We start from the raw sequence: 21,028 nt of genomic DNA, 5'->3' as shown, positions 1-21,028 counted from the left end.
ATAATAAAATTACTTTTTGCTGAAGTTCTGTCACCAGTACAACTCCCAGACAGCTTTCCTCAGCCCAGCTTTTTGTGACATTATATTGGTTGATATTCATTTCACTTAATTCTCCATTTTCTCTCTCTGAAAATCTGATATGAATATTTAATACATAAATATTGTTACATGAATATATTTTGATGTAAACATTTCTATGAGAATACGAGCAGGAGATACAGTACTTCAGAAAGGATGACAGACCTCCTTAAGAGTGGCCCATGTGGTGAAATGAAATACTATAAGACCTTTTTTCCTTGGTTTCCCAGCTACCGACAACCTTTATAAACTGTCTCTGCAAACCCTCAACGCAGATGCTTTCTTGAAACAACGACAGACCTCACCAACTCCTGCCTCTCCATCTCCTCCTCCTGCATCTCTAGCTTTTGTGCCACGGAGCACTTATAGTAGTATTGTGAACAGCAGTTACAGCAAGTAAGTTGAAATCTCTACCTCATGTTAAGCAAGTTTTCAGTCTTTGCAATTATGTGAAGCTCATAGAAACATACAAATTAGAGGTGGAAAAAGAGCTGTTAGGTTATCTAAGTCATCCCCCGCCAGTATATTTCCGTAAAGTATATTTCTTAATGTGTTTTCTCTCCCTTTTAATACTCTTTTCATTTCCCGTGCAAGTGTCTATGGTTCTTGATTTAAAATGCTCTGAATTTGTTCCTGTATATGTATCACTCCTGTAATTTTGCAATGGGTTGGGGTTTCTTAACTTTGGTTCTTCAACATGGCAGATTGGGAAAATGTTTTGTCATAGACCACTGCTTGCAGTTGAAATGCTGCTGCTGAGACCTCTGGATCCATGATTGTACTGCTGATTCTTTTGGGAAGCTGAAATTGATATAACAACTGAATTCCTCTGACACTTGCACTTTAAGCTGTTTGAGTACTTTTGCGCAAAATGTATTGATGCACTGTCAGGTGATAAGCAATGATTGATTTTTCCAGTTAAGATTCGAGTAATCTTAATACATACTCCAGTTAGCCACTGCAATGCTAGCTGAAAATTATCCAGTTGACTTCTTCAAGAAATCCAGTTGTCAGTCTGTTCAGCACAGTAGTTCTGAAATTGTTAAACTTCCATTGTCATCCCCATTTATCTGCCTGTTGTGATAATCCGTTATTTCCCTTGGGGTTAATGTCTATTGTTTATCTTTGTAGGAAACCAAGGGCAGGTCTGCGCTTAAAACACTGTAGCGGCGTAGCAGCACTTATGCAGCTGCTCCGCTGTAGCACTTCAGTGAAGACTACCTTACCGATAGGAGAGCTGCTTCCATAGGCAGAGTTAATCCACCTCCACGAGAGGCAGTAGCTATGTTGATGGGAGAAGCCCTCCCGTCAATTTAACGCTGTCTACACCAGGGGTTAGGTCGGTATAACTGCGTCGCTCAGGGATGTGAAAAATCCACGCGCAATGCAGTTATACTGATGTAAGTTTTCAGTGTAGACCTGGTCTGACATCTTGGTTTTACTAGATTTACCCAGTTTATTGAAAAGAATGATTGCATATATTCCTTTTATCCAGTAAGAACATAATATAATTATAGACATACTATCATTTTATTACATCCAGAGTCATCCATTTACAGGACACTGGTACTTTAATGATCATACATTTATCAAACTTAAAAGGAATAATATTTCGTGCATATCATAGTAGAGACATTATCTCAAATTTGTGCAGTGCTTTTGAAAGCTTGGGATCCTCCATGTAACACAGATAACTGGGAATCTGATATAAAAATTCTAGCTAATCTTAACTTTACATTTAGTGGAAAAAACTAGAAATATAGTTATAAATCGCCTATATGTCCTAACCATCTGATTATCAAATGTCAACAATTGCACATAATCTGTTTTTAAAAGCATAGATTATATGGAATTAGCTGATTCTGCTAATTTGTGCTGTTCTGCTGTAGGTTCTTATAAGCATATAGGGGAAATGGTAAACATAAGCTAAAATGGTGTTGCATTTTTCCATAAAGCTATATTTCTATAGCCCCACTGATGCTGATAGCAATGTAGCCATGAAAAATTGATTCCCTCCTGCATTTTCTTTTGATAAAAACATTTTCTGTTGCTACTGAGTGGTGTAATCTCAATATTCCTCCTTATAATTGAAAAACTTACTGCCCTAAAGTATAAAAATATACATATTTTACTTCCTGGGCACAGTTAATATTATTTTGATTCAGTAAAGATTAAATATTTACAAATAAAATTTAAAAATTCAGCAGCTAAAGTTAGATCCTCTATCCCTATTGTTGTAGACTCAGACTAAGTAACATTAAAATACAGGGACTTCTCTTAAATTTTTTACTTTTCCCTTATATAAATTCACCTCAATATTTGCAATATATATCTAGGGAACAGTGAAATACTGAGTTATAGAACATAGTTAATCTTTTAAGTATGACCTTTCTGCTCAGATTTCATGTAACTTGATTTTTCTCAACATTTGATGGCTAAAATATGGCTGCATATCAACAGTCTTTCTTACCAGCTTAGAGTAGCAAAACTAGACAACAGGCTTGTTAAATTTTATCCCGTTAGCACTGGCTCAGTCGTCTGCTCATTTAAGAGCACTCAGGGCCTTATCCAGTGCCCATTGAAATCAACTGAAAGACTTGCATTAATTTCAGTGAGGATTGGCAGTGGCTTTTAATCAGTATGATGCTTAAATTTTCCTGCAGTGTGTTTGGGTAGATGTGCTTGTTTTTGTGGGGATTAAAATTATTGAAATGGGATAATGCTGTCCTCTGCTAAACAGTGTTCTGAAATTTAGTTTGTCTGGAAGTTGTAATTCTAAATAGTTAATTAAAAATAATAATTATTATCATATGTCTACGAGCACTAGTCCTGGACCAGGACTCCATTGTGCTAGGTGCTGTACAGACACAAAACAAAAACTGTCCCTGCCTTGAAGAGCCTAAGTATACAGTCTTGTGGCATCTAAGTATAAGATGAGATATCAAATGGATACAGAGAGACAGACTGGCAAGTACAAGAACACCATGGTACCACATTGGTCAGCCTGATAGGCAGTGGGCTCTACACATCAACCAACTATTACATTTTTTGTAGGCAATCATGTCAAAGGAGAGTTTGAAGGAGGATAATGAGGTAGCTTTTCAGATATTTACAGGGAGCTCCTCCAAGAGTGAGGTGCAGTATGGAAGAAAGCACAAAGTCTGAAGATGTAAGTGGCCAGTGGAGGTAGTTCCTGACTAGAGGCAGGAGTCAACATTTCAATAGTGAATGAGAGGTCATAGGTAGTAGCGTGGGAATAGGCTTTGAAAACCTTTGAAAATGAAGACAAGAAGCTTAGGTTTGGTGTGAATGAACAGGGGGAGCCACTGGAGAGATTCAAAGAGAAGGGTGACATAATCAAAGCAACAGGCCCTTAATATCACCTTTAATTAGCCTTCTGAGTGGATATCAGTAAGGCAAGACTGCATATTTTCAAGGCCAGAGAGAGAGATGTTGCAGTAATTAGGATGAGAGCATGGATGACAGCTTTAGCTGTGTGGAGGGCTTCTGGTCCTCCTCAACAATCTCCAAGACAGGATGACACATTCGAGGACCAGGAATGGAGACCTGACAAGGAAGCTACTCCACAGTCTAATATTTCTTCTTTCTCTCTGAATGAAGCTGTCATCTCATGTTTACTATTTCAGACAGTTTCAAGATCTGATAGTTCCTATTAGAAGTAGTGCAGAAGATACAGCACAAATTGGTTGACATATTGCATACATTGTCATCAGCACGGGGAGCCCTCCCTGTAAGCCGAGTATTTTATAGAACCTACCCAGTCCGTCTGGCAGACTCCTGTTACTGCTCCCCCACCCCCAACAACTAAAAGACCAAACAAAAGGTATTATGTCCCAGCTGAGGGATGGGAGTTTTTATTTCCCCTGCCCCCACCCTTGTTCCACCCCCGCTGAGTTCTTCAGTCATGGGCAACAGCATTCAAAGATTACTCCCTGTGACCTTTTGGGGCACAGGCAATTCTGGAAAATTACAGTCACATTAATTATACAATGATTAGCTCTTATTGAACATCTACCACAAGAGCAGTTTCTCAGGATTTCCATGTGACGTCCACAACATGGTAAGGGACCTCCTTTTCAATGGTCTAAAGTTGTTCAGGGACACCACAGATGATTTGCTGCATACTTTGAAGGAATCCAGAGCTCGTCTTCATTCGCTGGGCATATGTCCCCCTGCAGATAAAAGGTTTACTCTATATCAGATGGTGCAGATCACATCCTTTTCAGTTCTACACTTTCCATAGACCATCAGAACCACCTAGAAAAAAGCCCAGCTTTCAAAAGGGAAGATCTTCATCTGCTACAGCAACCTTGAGTCAGCAGTCGACAAAGGCCAAATGTTCCTTTTTACTTTTCTGTTGAGAGCCATAAATACTCCTGCGATCCTGTTGCTGCGCTCCATCAAACTTTCTACATTATGGGGATTGAGAGCCATAAATACTCCTGCGATCCTGTTGCTGCGCTCCATCAAACTTTCTACATTATGGGGATTCTGTTTTCCATTTTCATACTTCATGAGAGCAGATTACCTCCAACCGATGGTTTTGGAGGTTATAACATCAGGACATACCATTCATTTCTGCTCCGTGCCCCCTTTCCACCCTCTTCTCTGTCCCTTTTCACGGACCCCTCTCACAAACCTCTTCTGAAACAAGAGGTTCAGTTCCTTCTCTGTTTAGGAGCAATGGAACCAGTTCCCACTCAACACAAGAGAAGAGGGCTTTGTTCCAAGGACGACTTGGTTACCAAAAAAGAAAGGCAAATGGCAACTGATTTTAGATCTACAGATGCAGAATACCTTTGTCAAGGTATAGAAATTAAAGATGGTGACACTCAGCCATCATTCCGTCTCTGGACCAGGGGACTGCTTTGTGACCTTGACTGTTAGATGTATTTTCGTATTGCGATACACCCATCTCACAAGAAATGTCTTCACTTCATGGTGAGGCAGAACCACTACCAGCATCATGTCCTTTCTTTCAGAGTAGCTACTGCTCCAGGCTGTTTACAAAAGTCATGGAAATGGTGGCTGCACAACTTCATCAGTGGGGAGTAATGGTCTTCCCTTGCCTCGACGACTGGCTTATCAAGGGACGCTTCTACACAGATGTCATATTGGCAGTTTTTTCAGGGTTACTACTATTCAACAGCCTTGGTCTCCAGCTGAGCTTCATGAAGTCCTCCCTCCTACCAGTACAAAGGACAGAGTTTATAAGGGTCATTCTTGACCCCACCACAGCCAGAACTCATCTCCAAATGGCAGGTTCTTCACTGTGTCACTTCTGATGGTGCACCTTTTGATCAGTCCTCAAGTCACTGCCAGAGTATGCTTGCAACATCTTGGGCATAGGGCAGTGTGTACCTTTGTCATGCTGCATGCTCATCTGCACCTCCATTGCTTGCAAGCCTGGTTCAGGTCAGTGTATACAACCTAACGGGGACAGTCTAAACAAGCTGCTCTCTATCCCCTGTCATATTCTGGTTTCCATCAAATGGTGGAAGAATCTGGACAAAGCGTATTTGGAGGTCCCATTCAACCACCACTCGCACAAAAGTTTCCTATGTGTCCCTCCCTGGACAGGAAGCTCATCTCCAGGACCACACTATCCGGGGCAGATGGACTACCCAAGAGTCCACATTGCATATCAGTGTTCTGGAACTCAGAGTTGTCAGATATGCCTGTGTACACTTTCTACCCATGATCCAAAGACAATCCATCCACATAATGACAGACAAGAGGGCAAGCATGTAATATATGAATTCACAAGGGGGGCGGGGGGCGAGAGCCCCTACTCTCTTCACAGAGGTCATGAGATTATGGAACTGGTGCATAGCCCACAATATCCTGATCTTGGCAGTCAACCTACCTGGTCTCTGAAACACCACAGCTGACAACCTCAGCAGGCACTTCATTCAACATCACAAGTGGGAACTAAACAAATCCATACTCAAGCAGATATTTCTTCCCTAAGGATTTCCAAAAATCTTTTTCCCACCTAAGCCAATTGGAAATGGGTGTAGTTTTATTTCAGGAGAAGCTTGGGACACCTTTCTCCTCTCCTGGGTGAAGAATCTCTTATACGAATTTCCTTTGCTGCTGCTGATTCTCAGGTTGTTATACAAAATCAAGCAGGACAAAGCCACGATCATCTTGAATGCACCAATCTGGCCAAGACAGGTTTGGTTTCCTCACTTTCTTTGCCTGACCTCCCAACCAACCATCGGTCTTCCACTGACACCCAGTCTTCTCACACAGGACTTGGAGAATGTCCTTTGTAGCACTGACCTGAACCTGCTGCAGCTCAAGGTCTACTACCAGAAAAACTTACCTTACTTTCAGAAATAGAAAAGGTTTTACCACTGGTGTACTCACTATAATTTGTCTCCTGTTGATTAATTCTGAAGAAAGAAGGCCTTTTTTGAGTTTCATTAAAATTCACATAGCTGCCATCACAGCATTCCATTCTCCCGTACAAACCTTCTCGGAATTTGCTTACTCTGCAACGTTGAGATTTATCAAGGAGCTATTAGACCTCTTCCCAAATGTTAGACACTCTACTCCCACCTGGGACTTAAAGTTAGTTCTCAATGCTTTGATGAAGCCACACTTTGAACCATTAGCAACCTGTTCACTTCTGAACCTCTCCGTGAAAACTGCATTTCTAGTGGTTATTACCTCTGCCCAAAAGGCTGGAGAAACTGTGAGTCTCATATGGAGGGTCAACCATTTCCATCTTTGTCAAAGGTAAAGTTTCTCTTTGACCATATTCACACTTTTTACCCAAGGTTACTTTAGATTTTCATATCAATCAATTCATCTCCCAATAGTCTATTGTAAGCCTCATCAGTCAAGACAGGAAGCTGGCCTTTATACCTTAGATGTTCCCTGAGATTTTGTGTTTATTGCCAGCAGAGCTAAAGGGGTTCCAGTGATTACCTACATGCTCTCTAAGTTTCTGGTTGCATGCTCTTTTGTTATGCAGTTGCTAATGCACTCTGCCTGCTTAAGGTCATCGCTCATTCTACCAGATTGTATTGCATGTCTGTGGTCCTGCTAAACATGTCCTTTTACAGAAATATGCAAGGTTGCTGCATGGGCTTGGATCCACACTTCCTCAAGATGACATACCTTGGTCGATGCTTCCTGGGCAGACACTGCCTTGGCCTTAGACTGAGTTCCAAACCCCCCATGTCCTTCAGGGGGTATTATTAAAGAGTTACCGCAAGTGGAGCACATGTAGCAACACAGCTCTGAGAGGTTACTGGAGTTCTTTGAGATGGGTGTCCTTATGGGTGCTTCACTACTTGCTCTCTTTCCGCTCTGTTTTGGAGTCACCATCTTGGGGCTTTGCAATGAAGAAGGAACTGAGGGAAGTTTTTGGGAACAATGATCTGTGGAGCATATGCAGGGGCCAAATGGGCACTGACACCAAAAATCTCAAGAACTACTCCAGGAACTGTACAAGGAAAATAATCTCTCCTGGAGTGGTGTGTACCTAGAATAGATTTGTTCACTTTGCCTGTCTGCAAAGTTACTGGTTTTCTGCACACGGCATTGAGTGAAGCACACGGAGAATAAATGTCTTCTGTGCCTAGTGGAAGTTGGGGTGTTGATGTACATTTCCCTCATTAACTGTAGTAGTAAAGGATCCAACCAGCTCATGAGAGAGAGCAACTGGCTTGTCACATGTAAACTCTGAACCTTACTACAGCCCAGCTCAGGATAGCATGGCTCCTAAGGCGATAGAGATGTGCCTAAGCATGTGTCTGAAGTTCTGTCTGCTCAGGAGTCTTCCAGAAAAGCAAAGCAATGAAAGGAGAGAGAGCCTATTTGACTTTCTTCTCCTGTCTTAGTATGTCTTACAGATCTCATCCGTAAAATACATTTCACAGCCATTTCAACTTCATAGCCATATAGAAAATAGACCAGTTCCTCTGCAGCCCAAAGTCATCAGTCTCGTGAAGGACTTCATTGCATTTAAAACCTTCCACTGAAAAGTCCCAGGTGTTGTAAGATATTAATGTGGTATTTAGGAAGCTACTAAAACATCCCCTTGAGTCACTGGATACTTGGGATGTTAAGGCACCTAAATTCCTTTCAAAGGCAGTGCTTAAATTCCACCTTAATTAAATCAGTTATCCAGCCAACGTTCTTCCTCTGCCTTTATGTCCTTCCCAACAAGGCTATTCTACTAAAATTAAACATAAACAGGTCCTGAAGTTTTCATATGTAGTGAAACTTAAAAGCCCTTAGAAAGGGCTTTAAGTTTTCTGTTTCATTTTAACCTAATACCCTAGGTTATGCTGTTTCCAGAAGCCAGGGTCAAATGGGTGGCTGCATCTCGTATTTTTGTTCCTTAGCAGACTTGTAACTTCATAGACGCGGCATGATTAGTCAGAGAGGGGTGCATGCACACGCCACCAGCATCTCATAATCATTTAAGTGTGAGATTTGGAGGACAGCTTGCACGCTTCCGTGAGGTGTTACTGCCTGGCCTATCTCACAGCAAGCTTGTAAACTTAGCCCATCAGTGCTACAGAAATTCTCTGAACTAGGTCTCCCACTCCACAGTAGCTTTATTTTCTAGGATAACTTTCTCTCTCAATGTTTTTATCCCTCCATTAAGTAACTTCTAAGATAGGTTCATCTGAATAAAGCTCATTCCTACCTTGCAGTATATTTGCTTCTGCTTGTACTTGTAATTTTTCTGTTCATACAGGTATGTTTACTTCTAAAAAATTTGAGACAAATATTTTGGAAATATTTTAGAGAAATACTCTGGAAATTAAGTGCCCAAGAGTGGGGACCTATTTCAGCTGGCACCTTTTGAAAATAAAATTACTTCCCTTGTAATGTTTGCTGAAGACAGAAGGATATATTAGATCATTGCTCCACTGAGCACCTCCCCTCAGAGCCCAAAATTCTGTAGTCCATTTGATTTTTCAAAATCTGTACATCTCCACCTTTTGCGTACAAAGCAGCTAATGGCAAGAGGTACTAGGATTTAGAAATGGTTGCATTGCAGGGGCAGAACATGAAACCTCCTGCTGGAACCATTAGGTTTAGAATTCTAAGCTACAGAAAGTTTATTCCCTCAAAGCTAGAAGCATGGACCCAAATCTGATTATCTTTTGAAACCTGTATATTCAGAGAAAAAGAATTACAAGTAATGTTTCCATTCATCTACCTTTGTCCCCCACCCCAAATCCTAACTCTAGTTCATCCTCCATATCCTGTAGGAATCCAGCCCTTCTTGCCTTTATTTTCTAGGTCCTGCCTAACTAAACTTTTCTTCCAGATTAAGAAAACTAATGTGTTTCCTCTAGATCTCAGCAATGCTGCTGCTTGGAGCCTCTATGTTTGTAATCACTCAATAGTAATTCCTTTGCTTCATTATGTAGTCAAATTATTGACATCTGATTGTTCTAGTCACAGATCTAAATGTCAACAGGATAATAAAAAACTGGGCTTTGGGAACTAGTGTGGTATTATATTCTGGCCAAAACGGTCAGTAAGTGTTTATGCAATAACTTTATATCATTGCAAAGCCAGTTAAATACTAGTCCTGAGAACTTCCTTTTTTAGTAATGTGCTGAATCCCAACATTTTACCCTTTTTTTTCCCCCCCTCCCGCCAGTGAAACAAAAAGCAAGCCCCTTCATGGTATCAAACACAAGTTGGCAAAGACAGCCTCTCTCCCTGGCAGGAACGGAAATCCCACCTTTGCTGCTGTAGCTGCAGGTTACGACAAGAGCCCAGGTAATGGAACTGTTTTGGAGTGATACCTATTGCTGCACAGTGTTGGATGATGTTCTTGTACCATTTCATTGCTTTACTCAGTTTGAATTCATTGTTGCAGGTGGTAGTGGGTTAGCAAAGGTTTCACCAAATAAAGCAGATGTTTCTGGCAATATCAGCATTTCTCACACACCTGTTGACAGCGATGGCTCTGACAGGTAACTAATACACTTCTAGAAACCATCCCCCCATTCCCTCAACATCCCTATACAAACGTTAGGGAATACACATGAAGTCAACGGAGGCATTCTCTGCATGGGTAGGAGGAGCTCATTCTGGTTCCTAGAAGGGATGCTTTTATTGAAAATTTGAGAGATTTCAGGATATCAGAAGATGACCTTCTAAACATGAGTATCATTAGCAAGTCCAAGGTTCAGAACTACGGTAACTCCTCACTTAACGTTGTCCTGGTTAACAGTGTTTCGTTGTTACCATGCTGATCAATTAGGGAACGTGCTCGTTTAAAGTTGCGCAATGCTCCCTTGTAACCTTGTTTGGCAGCCGCCTGCTTTGTCCACTGCTTGCAGGATTCTCTGGAAGAGCAGCCCCTCCTTGTGGGGATTAGAACCGGGGGCACCCCCCCCATCAGCTCCCCTAAATTCCCGGTAAGGTCTGTGGCTCGGCAGCTGCCCAGCAGCAGTTCAGGTGTCCCTCCCCCCACTGCCGTGCTGCTTCTGCCCTGCCCTCTGCCTTGGCGCTGCTCCCGGGAGCTTCCTGCTTGCTGAGGGTGTGGGGGAGAGGGGTGCTGATGTCAGGATGTCTCCCTGTTCCTGCCCCCCTCTGTACCCCCTCTCCACAAAGTGGAGGAGGGGACAGTCACAGGGTTCGGGGACGGGGAGCTCGCAGGAAGCTGTTGCTTCCTGCCTGATCTGCTTAAAAGGGCAACGTACTTGAAGTGGGGTCAGCAAACTTAAAGGGTCAATGCACATCTCTCTCTCTCTCTCTCACTCAGGCACACACCCCTCAGTGCTTTGGAAAGTCAGCACCTGTGCAGCTGTGCATGTGCTGTCAGGAGGAGGGAGTGGTGCGCTCCAGCTGGATAGCGTGGGTTCATCAGCATGTTCAGTTTTTGCAGAGAAGTGTTTGCAGCTACTGCCCTGCACCTCTCGTGTTTCCTCCCTGCTGCCTCGTAGAGTGTGAGGCTACATTAACAACAGCATATTAATCCTTGAGGGCTCAGCCGAGTGCTAGTTCATCATTTAGCAGCAAGGCATTCCCTGGGAAATATCCCACCCTCTTACTCCGCCACCTCAACCAAGCTTTACAATCATTCATTGCTGTGTACAGTATCAAACTGTCTAAAACTTGTACTGTAGATGTATATAATGTCTTTTGTCTGGCCAAAAAAAATTCCCTGGAATCTAACCCCCCCCCTCCCAATTTACATTAATTCTTATGGGGAAATTGGATTCGCTTAACATGGTTTCGCATAAAGTTGCATTTTTCAGGAACATAACTACAACGTTAAGTGAGGAGTTACTGTATATGGGTGACTTGGAAGCAGGGGAAAGTGTCCTTCATGCCATTTGATTCTTATCCTTTCTTTAACTCTTTTTCCCTTTGCGAGACAATTCTATCTTTGTCCCCATCCAAACAATAGGGAACCCACATGGTTTCTCAGCATTTTGAGAAGCATGCACTAGGTTCACCTGATGTAGCCTATAGGTGGAATTTCTGACCACAGAGCAGAGGAACCAAGTGCAATGCTCTTCCTCTCCGACTTTAACCTTGAGGGCAGGAATGGTGACTGCATTTCCCAATGCTGAGGGCAATGGGCAAGAGGAGAGAATGAGCTCTGAGGGTGGATGTTATTGATCCCAGTTAACCTCTCTGCTTGTCAAACTACAAACTTAGTAATTGAATGGCTTTCTTTTAAGGGATCTCTCAAATAATTTAGAACCTAGACTTGACCTGTCTGGCAGAGAATTTCTCCTAGATTGTGACACCAAAAACTTCTGAGAAATTGAGTGAAAGAGCTATTGTCAAATGTGCACTTGTTGTAACAATTAACTAATCTGCTTTATTTCCAGAGAGGTTTATCTCTCATAAGACAGGTGCCAATAGAAAAGTAAGCAAAAAGGCTAATTGAAATACTTAGGGACAAATAAGAGAAATGTAAATTAACTAAGTGCAATAATGATGAGTTAAATTTTTTTAAAAACTATGTTAAAATAGTTGGTCACTTCAGTTCTCTTTACACTTGGTATCCTATTTCGACTTGAACTTCCTAACAATATATCTGTCTGTTCCACACAATGTTTATATGTATAGCACTAAGTTGTTATCATTAGTAATACCATTTCAGTGTTAACTTTTGTGTATTGTTCCTCCCCCTGTATGTTTAGTTCTGGTTTGTGGAGTCCCATCAGCAACCCTAGCAGCCCTGACTTCACACCCCTCAATTCATTCTCAGCCTTTGGAAATTCTTTCAACTTAACTGGAGGTGAGCTTTTTAACACTAAAATTAGTAAATAATAAACAGTGGACTGTGAAAATTCTTCATTCCTTTCTCCATACTGGAAAAAATAAAAATAGTTCTTCAGTTTTTTTGTTTAAGGGGAAGGAGGAGTCTGTACAACAGTTCTCAACCAGGGGTATGCATAATCCAAGGGGTGCACAGAGGTCTTCCAGGGGGTACCTCCACTCATCTGGATATTTGACCAGTTTTACAATAAGCTACATAAAAAGCACAAGCGAAGTCAGTACAAACTAAAATTTCATACAGTGACTTGTTTATGCCACTCAGTATATACTATACACAGAAATGTAAGTACAATATTTATATTCCAATTGATTTTTTATAATTATATGGTATAAATGAGAAAGTAAGACATTTTTCAGTAATAGTGTGCTATGACACTTGTATCTTTTTGTCTGATTTTGTAACCAAGTAGTTTTTAAGTGAGGTGAAACTTGGGGTACACAAGATAAATCAGATTCCTGAAAGGGGTACAAGTAGTCTGGAAAGGTTGAGAGCCACTGGTCTAATATCTAAACCCAGAAGAAATAGTTAGCAATTTATTTTGATATTACTTATGTGCTGAAACTGTAGCAACAGTAACATTCTGGTTTTGACTGTCCTAAAGTGGACAAAGAAAGGCAACAGATGTTTGCTGCTTCACTTGGTTAGGAACAGAGAGTAGGCTGAGATTATACTCTTATTTGAAGCTGACCATTTCAAACAGTTTTCTGCTGTGAAGCTTTATGAGGTCTCAGATTTATGCCACTGGGTCTTGCGATGTTGGATTGACTTCTCATTTGGTAGTATGGTGCTTCTTTTGAGTGACTGAGAGGAAATGCTGCTTCCAAAAATACTAGTTAACAGACTAGTGGAAGATCAACAGCAAGGTAACTAGCAATGGGAAGTTTTTTCTAAACTACATGTGTCAGTATTCAGATTGCCAAAGCTGCGGGATGTAAAAACTGTATAAAATAACACCTGCTCTAGGGAAGATAGATAAGGAGCTTCTGTTCTCCTTGTCTCCGAACAAAAGAACAGGAGGACTTTCAATGAAACCAAACGGTAGAAATTTCAAAGTTGATAAAAAGAAACACTTTACATTCAATTCATAATTAGATTGTGGAACTCTGAATCCTACTAAATGATTGATGCCACAAAATGTCATTGAGGCAAAATGGGATTGGAAGTTTATTTGGATAACAAGACTATGCAGTTATAGCAGGTAATGGAAACAGTGTTTTGGAACAGATACAGGGCTCATGCTTCAGGTTTTAAATCCGTCTCAAGCTATTGGGGATCAGGGTAAGACCAGATGAGATCATACCTGCCTACTGTGGGGTTTTTGCACCTTCCTCCCAATCACTTAGTGTTGGCCACTTTCAGAAATGATACTAGACAAGATGGACTGTGGGTCTTATCCAGTATGGCAGTTCTGACATTCTTTTACAGCAGTGAAAAACCTGGTCTATTACAGCTGTAACAGAGAAGGTAATGCCGCAAATGTGATCCCTGAGACCTTGTTTCATCATCTTACCCTGTTCCAGCTCTGGGATTTATTCTTTATTGTTCATTAAGAATTCCCGACATGAACTTGCCAACATCATTGTGTTTGTAAGTGGGGGAGGGGTCAAGGGATCCCAATTCCTGGCACTGAGTTAATATCCAGTTCTGCAGCAAGCATTGAAGAGGGGTTAAACCATATGTAGTGTGTATGTAACTTTTTCTCTAAGTATGATCTTGGTTCCAGTAAGATGTCAGCTGTGGACCACAAGCTTCCAGGATTACACCGGATAAGTTTTTCAGCTATTCCCCTATCTGGCACATCAGATAGGATCTGTACTTTCCTGTTACATGAGCTTTCTCTATTTTTCTATCTTTGTGTCTCCCCCTCTGTATTGGTATCCACTACACTGTGGAAAATATAATATTGTGTTTAAAATATCAGGGGAAATGTGAAGGGTTCATGTTTGTTTTCTTTCCTTTTTAGAGGTTTTCAGCAAACTTGGTCTCCCTCGATCTGCTTATGGCCAGGATATGCAGCGAAACTGGAGTGAAGTTAGTAACATCCCTTCATCCATCTGGGACTCTTCAGCTACAGGTCCTGTACCCTCCTGGCCAACAAATTCAGGTTCCCCAACTCACACAACTGCAGTAAGTACACAGGTTATATAATCTTTTATTAATCTTTTTGCCACGTGACGTCAGTAGTATCTAATCTTTTTTAATTGGATGAACTTTCAGCACCACTCAGTCTTCAACTGAAGGGTTGACAAGGAAGAACATAATCACCATTTTACATAGTCAAAATAAAATAGCTGTTGAATAAAAAAAATGATTAAAATCATATGGGTGCTGTAAAAAACAATGAAAAACATCGGCTCACCTGCAGATAGATCAGCGTACGTTGCTTTATACAAAATACTTGTGTTAGGGCCAGTCTTACAGCAATGGTGCAAGCACCTGGAGTTTTTATAAAATCACTTGTTTGGTACCCAAGCACTTCCAGCATTGCACATACACACCCATAGTGCTGCTATCTATCCTGCGCCGAAAGCCAGGAGCATTAGCTCTATCCCCTGTAAAGCTACTCCTTCCACTTTCAGGAACAATTAAGAGCAGCCAAGGTGACATTTGGCAGATCTTGATTCTGTTTGGTAGCCCCACTATTATCCCAACCGATAAATCACTACAGTCCAAGACGCATGATGTTTTCATACCCACTCTTCAAGAGTCACAGATTTTCCTAACGCTGCAGCTTAAAAACAAAGGCCATAAATACAGAGAAAGAAATCGGAAACTGAAGGGTAGATTCTTCGCTGACCTTTGACTTTAACAACCCAGGTCTTGCATATAGCTAGCTAGAGAGAAGAATGGATCCTACATTCAGACAGATAGTGGTAGCTCCGCCCTCTCATCCTCACACTCCATATTTTACTCATTTAGTATGAAGACTCTGACATTCAGGACAGCAATGGGGAAGGGTTTTTGTTGAACTGTCTCATCACACACTTTTCTCTTACTACAGTTAGCACTTACAGTGTACAGGAAAATTAGTTTGTGTACAGTTTCCTCCCCATTTCAATGCAGCGTTGACCTCATATAAGAGTTTAGGTGGTGTAATGCACACCCTTTGTTGCTAAACCTTAACTGTTTTGTTTAACTCACCATTTTAGTGACATGGGAGAGATTATAAGAGTGTCACTTTGGTACCACTTCAGCATCCTCTGCAACTACTACCTAAAACACTTCTCAGTAGCTTCCTTTTGCTGGTGCATAGTTAGTTTTGCATTAGTTTCCAACAAGTTTTGACTCCTCCAGTCCTTGGGGGGTAGGGGGGAATTGCAGAAATGAAGATTAAATATTCAAGGTGAAAATCTTGAGATTCAAAATCCAGGTTGTTACTACTTAATTTTCCAAAATGAGTTTTAATTTTTGCCCTCAAATGCAGAATTCATTGGTATGTAATTGTTTAACATACGGAAACGTATCAGGCTTTTATCTAAGCATTAGAAAGCTCAGGTGATGTTGAAGTCCAGTGCATCTGACAATTTCATAACTAAACATGTCTGAGTGAAAGGAAACATTAGTTTGAAAGCTATCAGACAATGGGTAATGACTAAGACTGTTAGTTACAGTTATAAACCTGTTAATACAGCATTAATTTTTTTGTACTGCAGTCGATCCTTGGCAATCCCAGTGGCCTGTGGTCTACCACCACTCCATTCAGCAGTTCTATTTGGTCAAGTAACCTCAACAGCACCCTTCCCTTCACCACTCCGGCAAATACATTATCTGGTATTGACCTCATGGGCAGTGAAAACTCCCCCGCTCCTCCTCCATCTACTGCTGCCAGCGTTACTAACCCGACTGAAGACATGGGACAGACCTATAATCCATGGCGAATTTGGAGCCCTACAATTGGAAGAAGAAGCTCAGATCCTTGGTCTAACACTCACTATCCTCATGAAAACTGAAATTAGGCTATACAAAGGGACTTTTATCCAGATCATGATACAATTCTGAATATGCCATTTTTGAAACATCATTTTCAGGCTATTTATTACCATTGCTTTTTTCTTCCCTTTTTGCAACAAAGTTATGAACCAGTCATGCTTTCATCACTTTCTCCTTTTAAAGTCTATCTTGCAATTATGATAGCGTGAGGTCTCAGTTAAGCTTGAAAAAGTCAGTGTGGTGACAAACCAAACTTCAGCTAAGATTTGTAAATCGGAACAATTTTCATGGGTTTCATATTTTATCATCTGCCATTCTTTATTTGGGAGACTATTTGAATTAGAAAATGGTCCCAGCATGCAGCAATTTTATCAAAGTACCAGGTTTTGGTTTTTAATTTTTTTTCCAGTATTATGCTCCAAAATCTAATTTTTTAAAAAAAGCACCTTGTGCTAAAAATGCAGAGTATTTTTTTAAAATAAGGCTGTCTTTGTTAACACAGGTTCTAAGAATGTAAAAACATGAAGAGCAAAAATGGCTGAATGTAAGAGGATTCATTCTGTTAAGACAGCGTACACTTCGTGCTGTTTGTACATTTGTAAACCTGAATGCATTTTTAAGTTGAACTGAAATGCACATAGCCAAGTCTTGTGGAAAAAACAAGATACCCCGTGCATTTCTTACAGATACAACTTTGGGTTGTACTTTAAAATAAAAAATGCTTTTTTTTTTTCAAAAATTGTCTATTGTATTTCTGTGCTCCAGGCTCTGCAGATGTGCATATGTACAGATCTGTTTAGCCATAATGGCTTCAAGGCAATTTTCATTCTGTGCAAGTGGGCTTTATGAGCTGGAACCCCACTGCACATGAAACACCTTCCATTGCAAGCTGCGGTTTTCAGAGGAACTGTAGTGGTGCAGGTCACCTTTATGGAGGTTTGCTCTCTAGAAGAACACTGTGTAAAAGCACCTACTGAGTGTAAACTTTCTTTTGAAGGCCAGCTGCGGTAAAGTTTGCTAGAAACAGGCTTGGTGGCAGTGGCTACACCTCTAGTCTGGTAATGCTGCTCTTCCTGTCAGTCGCTAGACAATAATACTAGGCGCATTGTCTCCTCCAAAGCTGTGTGTGTTGGGCTTGCAGATCAAGTTCACCCCTATGCTTTGATAGTGCCCTTTGCCAGCAGTAAATCAAGTAGGTTCTTAGTGCTTCCTGGGGATAAAAGCTGCAGAAGGCAGCAAAAGATACACTTGATTTTGTTTTCACTCCCTCATGGTGAGCTCTCTGCAGAGTAATCTCTCCAACAACTGCTTGTACAACGTAGAGAAGGAAGACTACCTCTGCTACTCAGTGCTTCCCCAGCAGGAGCAGTAAAGCAGACAAGAAGGGCATTACTATCAGCTGTTCTTGCTGCCTCTGGACAAAGCTAGAGCTATGAATTTCTGGAAAAGGAACTTTAGAAATGCAGGAGAGGAATACAAGAAAACCTGGAAATTCCTGGATTGTAGAGTCCAGGCTGACAGCTAGATCTTTGAGTTCACCAACCATTCTTTATATACTGTGTTCCATTACCTTTTGGTAACTAGACTGAACCATTTACAAGACAGCCTGTCACCAGCTCTCTATTTGCGTGCTGTGGACAAGAGCCACTAACATGTCCTAGCATGTTTCCTCTCAGCCATCCTCCAGGTTTTCCCAGAAGAAAGGGAGCAACAAAACATCTGTATTAAGCACAGGGAGGTGATTAAAGCAGAATAGGTGCTACCTTTTTCTAGCAGGCCTTTGTAAGAAGGTATCAGCGGATTCAATAATGAGCCTCCATCTACAATGGCTTTTAACAAAGTTTATCTATTAACTATACAAAATATCAAAAGCCTAGATTTATTTTGACTTTATCTGGCGAAAGCACCTCAAATGCTAGATGTGACATCAGGAAAATTATTCTGCTGCTTTAAAGGACTGCCACCCTCAGGGGCTCTGCTTCTTCATGTTATACACACAGAGCTCTTGAGTTTTGGTCCTCAGACATGAGCCCTTCTCTGTTCTATTCCAAATGCCTCCATTCCCTCTTGTTTCTACCCAAGCAGGAAGTGAGAAGACTCTAAAGCAAGAGCTCCCACCCAAACTCCAACTATACACAGCAGCAAGTGTGCATCTGCAGAAGTCACAACAGACCTTAAGAAACAAAAGTATAGGCAATTTTACCTTCTTGACAGACCAGATTCACAAGGTTCCTACTCCTGGAAAGTAAAAAATCTGAGGAATCTTAGCCACACGTATTTGTAGTAAGTCATGGATAGGTCACAGGCAGTAAACAAAAATTCATAGCCTGTGACCTGCCCATGACTTTTTTACTAAAAATACCTGTGACTAAACCTTGGGCAGGGAGGAGCTGTCAGGGGCGCCAAAGCAGCAGAGGGGCACAAGTGCCAGCTGCCATAGCGCCCACTGGCCAGGAATCACAGCCAATGGGAGCTGCAGAACTATGCCAGTGGGAGCCCCCCACCCCTAGCCCTGATCCCCGTCCCACACACCCAAACTGCTGCTGCTGGACCAGGGGCTACCCAGCTCAGGCAGCCCCTGAGCCAGCACCAGCTGCTGCAGAAGTCACAGAGGTCACGGAAAGTCACAGAATCCATGACATCCGTGACAGACTCAGCCTTACTTATGTTCCATTCCATCAGCTGACTCAGGTTCAGAACTGCACAAGGGCTTATATCTTTGGTCATCTGTCTGCTTTTGGATCTGAGACTTGAAAGCGGGAAACATGTCAATGGTATCTAGAAGTCTTTTCTTTAAAGGAGGCTATTGCCAATTAAACCTGAAGTATAGCAAAGCTTTTGGATGTACTGATATGACCCTAAACTGAGAAGTACCACTAGCGCAGTGGTTCTCAACCTGTGGCCTATGCGCCATCCTCAGGGCCATATAGGTAGTATTGGATGTGGCCCACCATGGTAAATTGGTTGAGAACCACTGCACTAGAGCTTTGGGAGCTGGGCGTGAAATAAGAGATTCAACCTGAAAAAATGCAAGTTATTGTAAAACAGCTATAGGATATTCTAATCTAGAGGTGGGCAAGCAAGGAATGCCCAAAGACGCAAAGGAATTTTGGGCTACCTGTAACTGCCTCAGAGCTACCACCCTCTTTCTGCATGGCCCTGGAGAGAATACCTGAAATACTGCACTCCATTCTAGGCCTCTCCACTGCAGAAATGTCAACAAGTTTGGAGAGAAGGCAGAGTTTGTTCAAATTGTTCCTTAATCAAGCAAATTAAGAACAAAGCACTTGACCAAATGACAGTAAGTGGGGAATATAAATCACAAAGTTTGCATGTAACGTAGAGAAATGGCCTACAAAGTTACACATGGATGAAACGGAGCAGAAGTTTCCCATTGCTATAGATGAAACAAAGTGCTTTAGAAGCTTATAGTGCAAGAAGCATTGGGCCTGGGCCTGCCCAAGATGACCTAACTCACAGCTATGCTTCCTAGAGAAAGTTTTCACTTGAACTTTACCTTCCCTAATTGCCAAATAGTATAAACCTGCAAATAAGTGTTGGGGAGAGTTCATGGTATTCCCTCAATAGTCGTGTACTAAGGTTGTAGTATGCTATACAGCTCTTGCTGCTGCAACTGCTGTTGTCTAAATAATGCTACCAACCACTGTGGGTAGGCAATTTTCTTAAGTATTTTCTCTCCCTTTTTGCTTCTTGCTTCTCAAACAATGCTCCTTCCTGCTTTCTAGGTATTTAACCCTGTGCACCTAGTTTATATAAGCAGGCTTGACTACAAATGAGAGTACCAATTCCTACTCCAACCCAAGAAGTGGCACCCTATTGTGAGCAAGGGCAGCAGTTGGATGGATGTAGAAGCGTGATCTGCTCTGTCCTCCTAAGGAAGCTAGCTGCTATTATACACACAGATCTGTGTGTGCCCAGTACCCAAGGAAGGCACATGATATACACTTAAAACAAGCACTAAATTATTTTCTCATTGGAGAGCACAACCACCCTTTCATTCCAAACCTTCACTGAGCTAAGGTGTAGTCAAACAAATACTTGAACAGGTATCTGTACAAACCCCCCCCCCGCCCCATCTGCACAGCCCAAACTCTGTTTTAGCCCCTAGCATAGACCTGAGCCATTTCTGAGTTTTAAGCCACCATGTTTTGTACTTTTAAGCCTGGGACAGCTGTGCCAGAGCTGCTCTTCAGTACTTACGCTAAGTTTTATACAGGCTGCAAATCGCTCAAAGGAGCAGGACAGCTGCCTGAATCATGAAGGTGCTGCGAAGCCCAGGCCAGGTACCCCATGCAAATGCAGGAAGAAGTGATGAGATAGGATTTGTTACCAAGCATCCTCCTACACCAGCTTTATGACCACGTCTATGAAGCATCCGGGGCCTGTGTGCACTTGCACCTCTGCTAGCTACCTTGCTGGCCCAGAAACTCATTAGCCTGCTAAATAATTGACTGAAGGCACTTTAAAATTTGCTTACAGCAAAACTGACCCATCTGTTTTAACTGAGCAGCATAAGGCACCAGCCAAAGCCCAAATGCTTGGCAGATGCCATTAAGAGCTGACGATATGAGACCATATTTATTAACTTGGACATTGCCGTCCCACCTACTCATTTTTACTCTGTCTAGCGCGCACGTTACTTCATCTCCCTAGGATATTCCTTTTACCTCATCCTTTTCTACAACCTTGTCTGGC

General features: G+C 41.7%; 1 protein-coding gene across 2 annotated transcripts in view; it reads left to right on the top strand.

Moving 5' to 3' along the window:
- Positions 1–17,051, top strand: part of TMEM131 (transmembrane protein 131) — a 183,903-nt gene extending 166,852 nt beyond the window's left edge. For both annotated transcript variants that reach the window (XM_077814779.1, XM_077814774.1), the window contains 6 exons: positions 309–474; positions 9,737–9,858; positions 9,959–10,055; positions 12,243–12,340; positions 14,346–14,509; positions 16,036–17,051. In XM_077814779.1, the coding sequence (XP_077670905.1) occupies positions 309–474; positions 9,737–9,858; positions 9,959–10,055; positions 12,243–12,340; positions 14,346–14,509; positions 16,036–16,332 (944 nt within the window). In that variant the 3' untranslated portion in view covers positions 16,333–17,051. The remainder of the gene's footprint in view (positions 1–308; positions 475–9,736; positions 9,859–9,958; positions 10,056–12,242; positions 12,341–14,345; positions 14,510–16,035) is intronic.
- The last annotated feature ends 3,977 nt before the right edge of the window (positions 17,052–21,028 follow it).

Source organism: Eretmochelys imbricata, chromosome 1, assembly GCF_965152235.1.
Source record: "Eretmochelys imbricata isolate rEreImb1 chromosome 1, rEreImb1.hap1, whole genome shotgun sequence".
NCBI lineage: Eukaryota > Metazoa > Chordata > Testudines > Cheloniidae > Eretmochelys > Eretmochelys imbricata.
The sequence above is the reverse complement of the archived record's forward strand: the minus strand, read 5'-3'. Positions and strand labels throughout refer to the sequence as shown.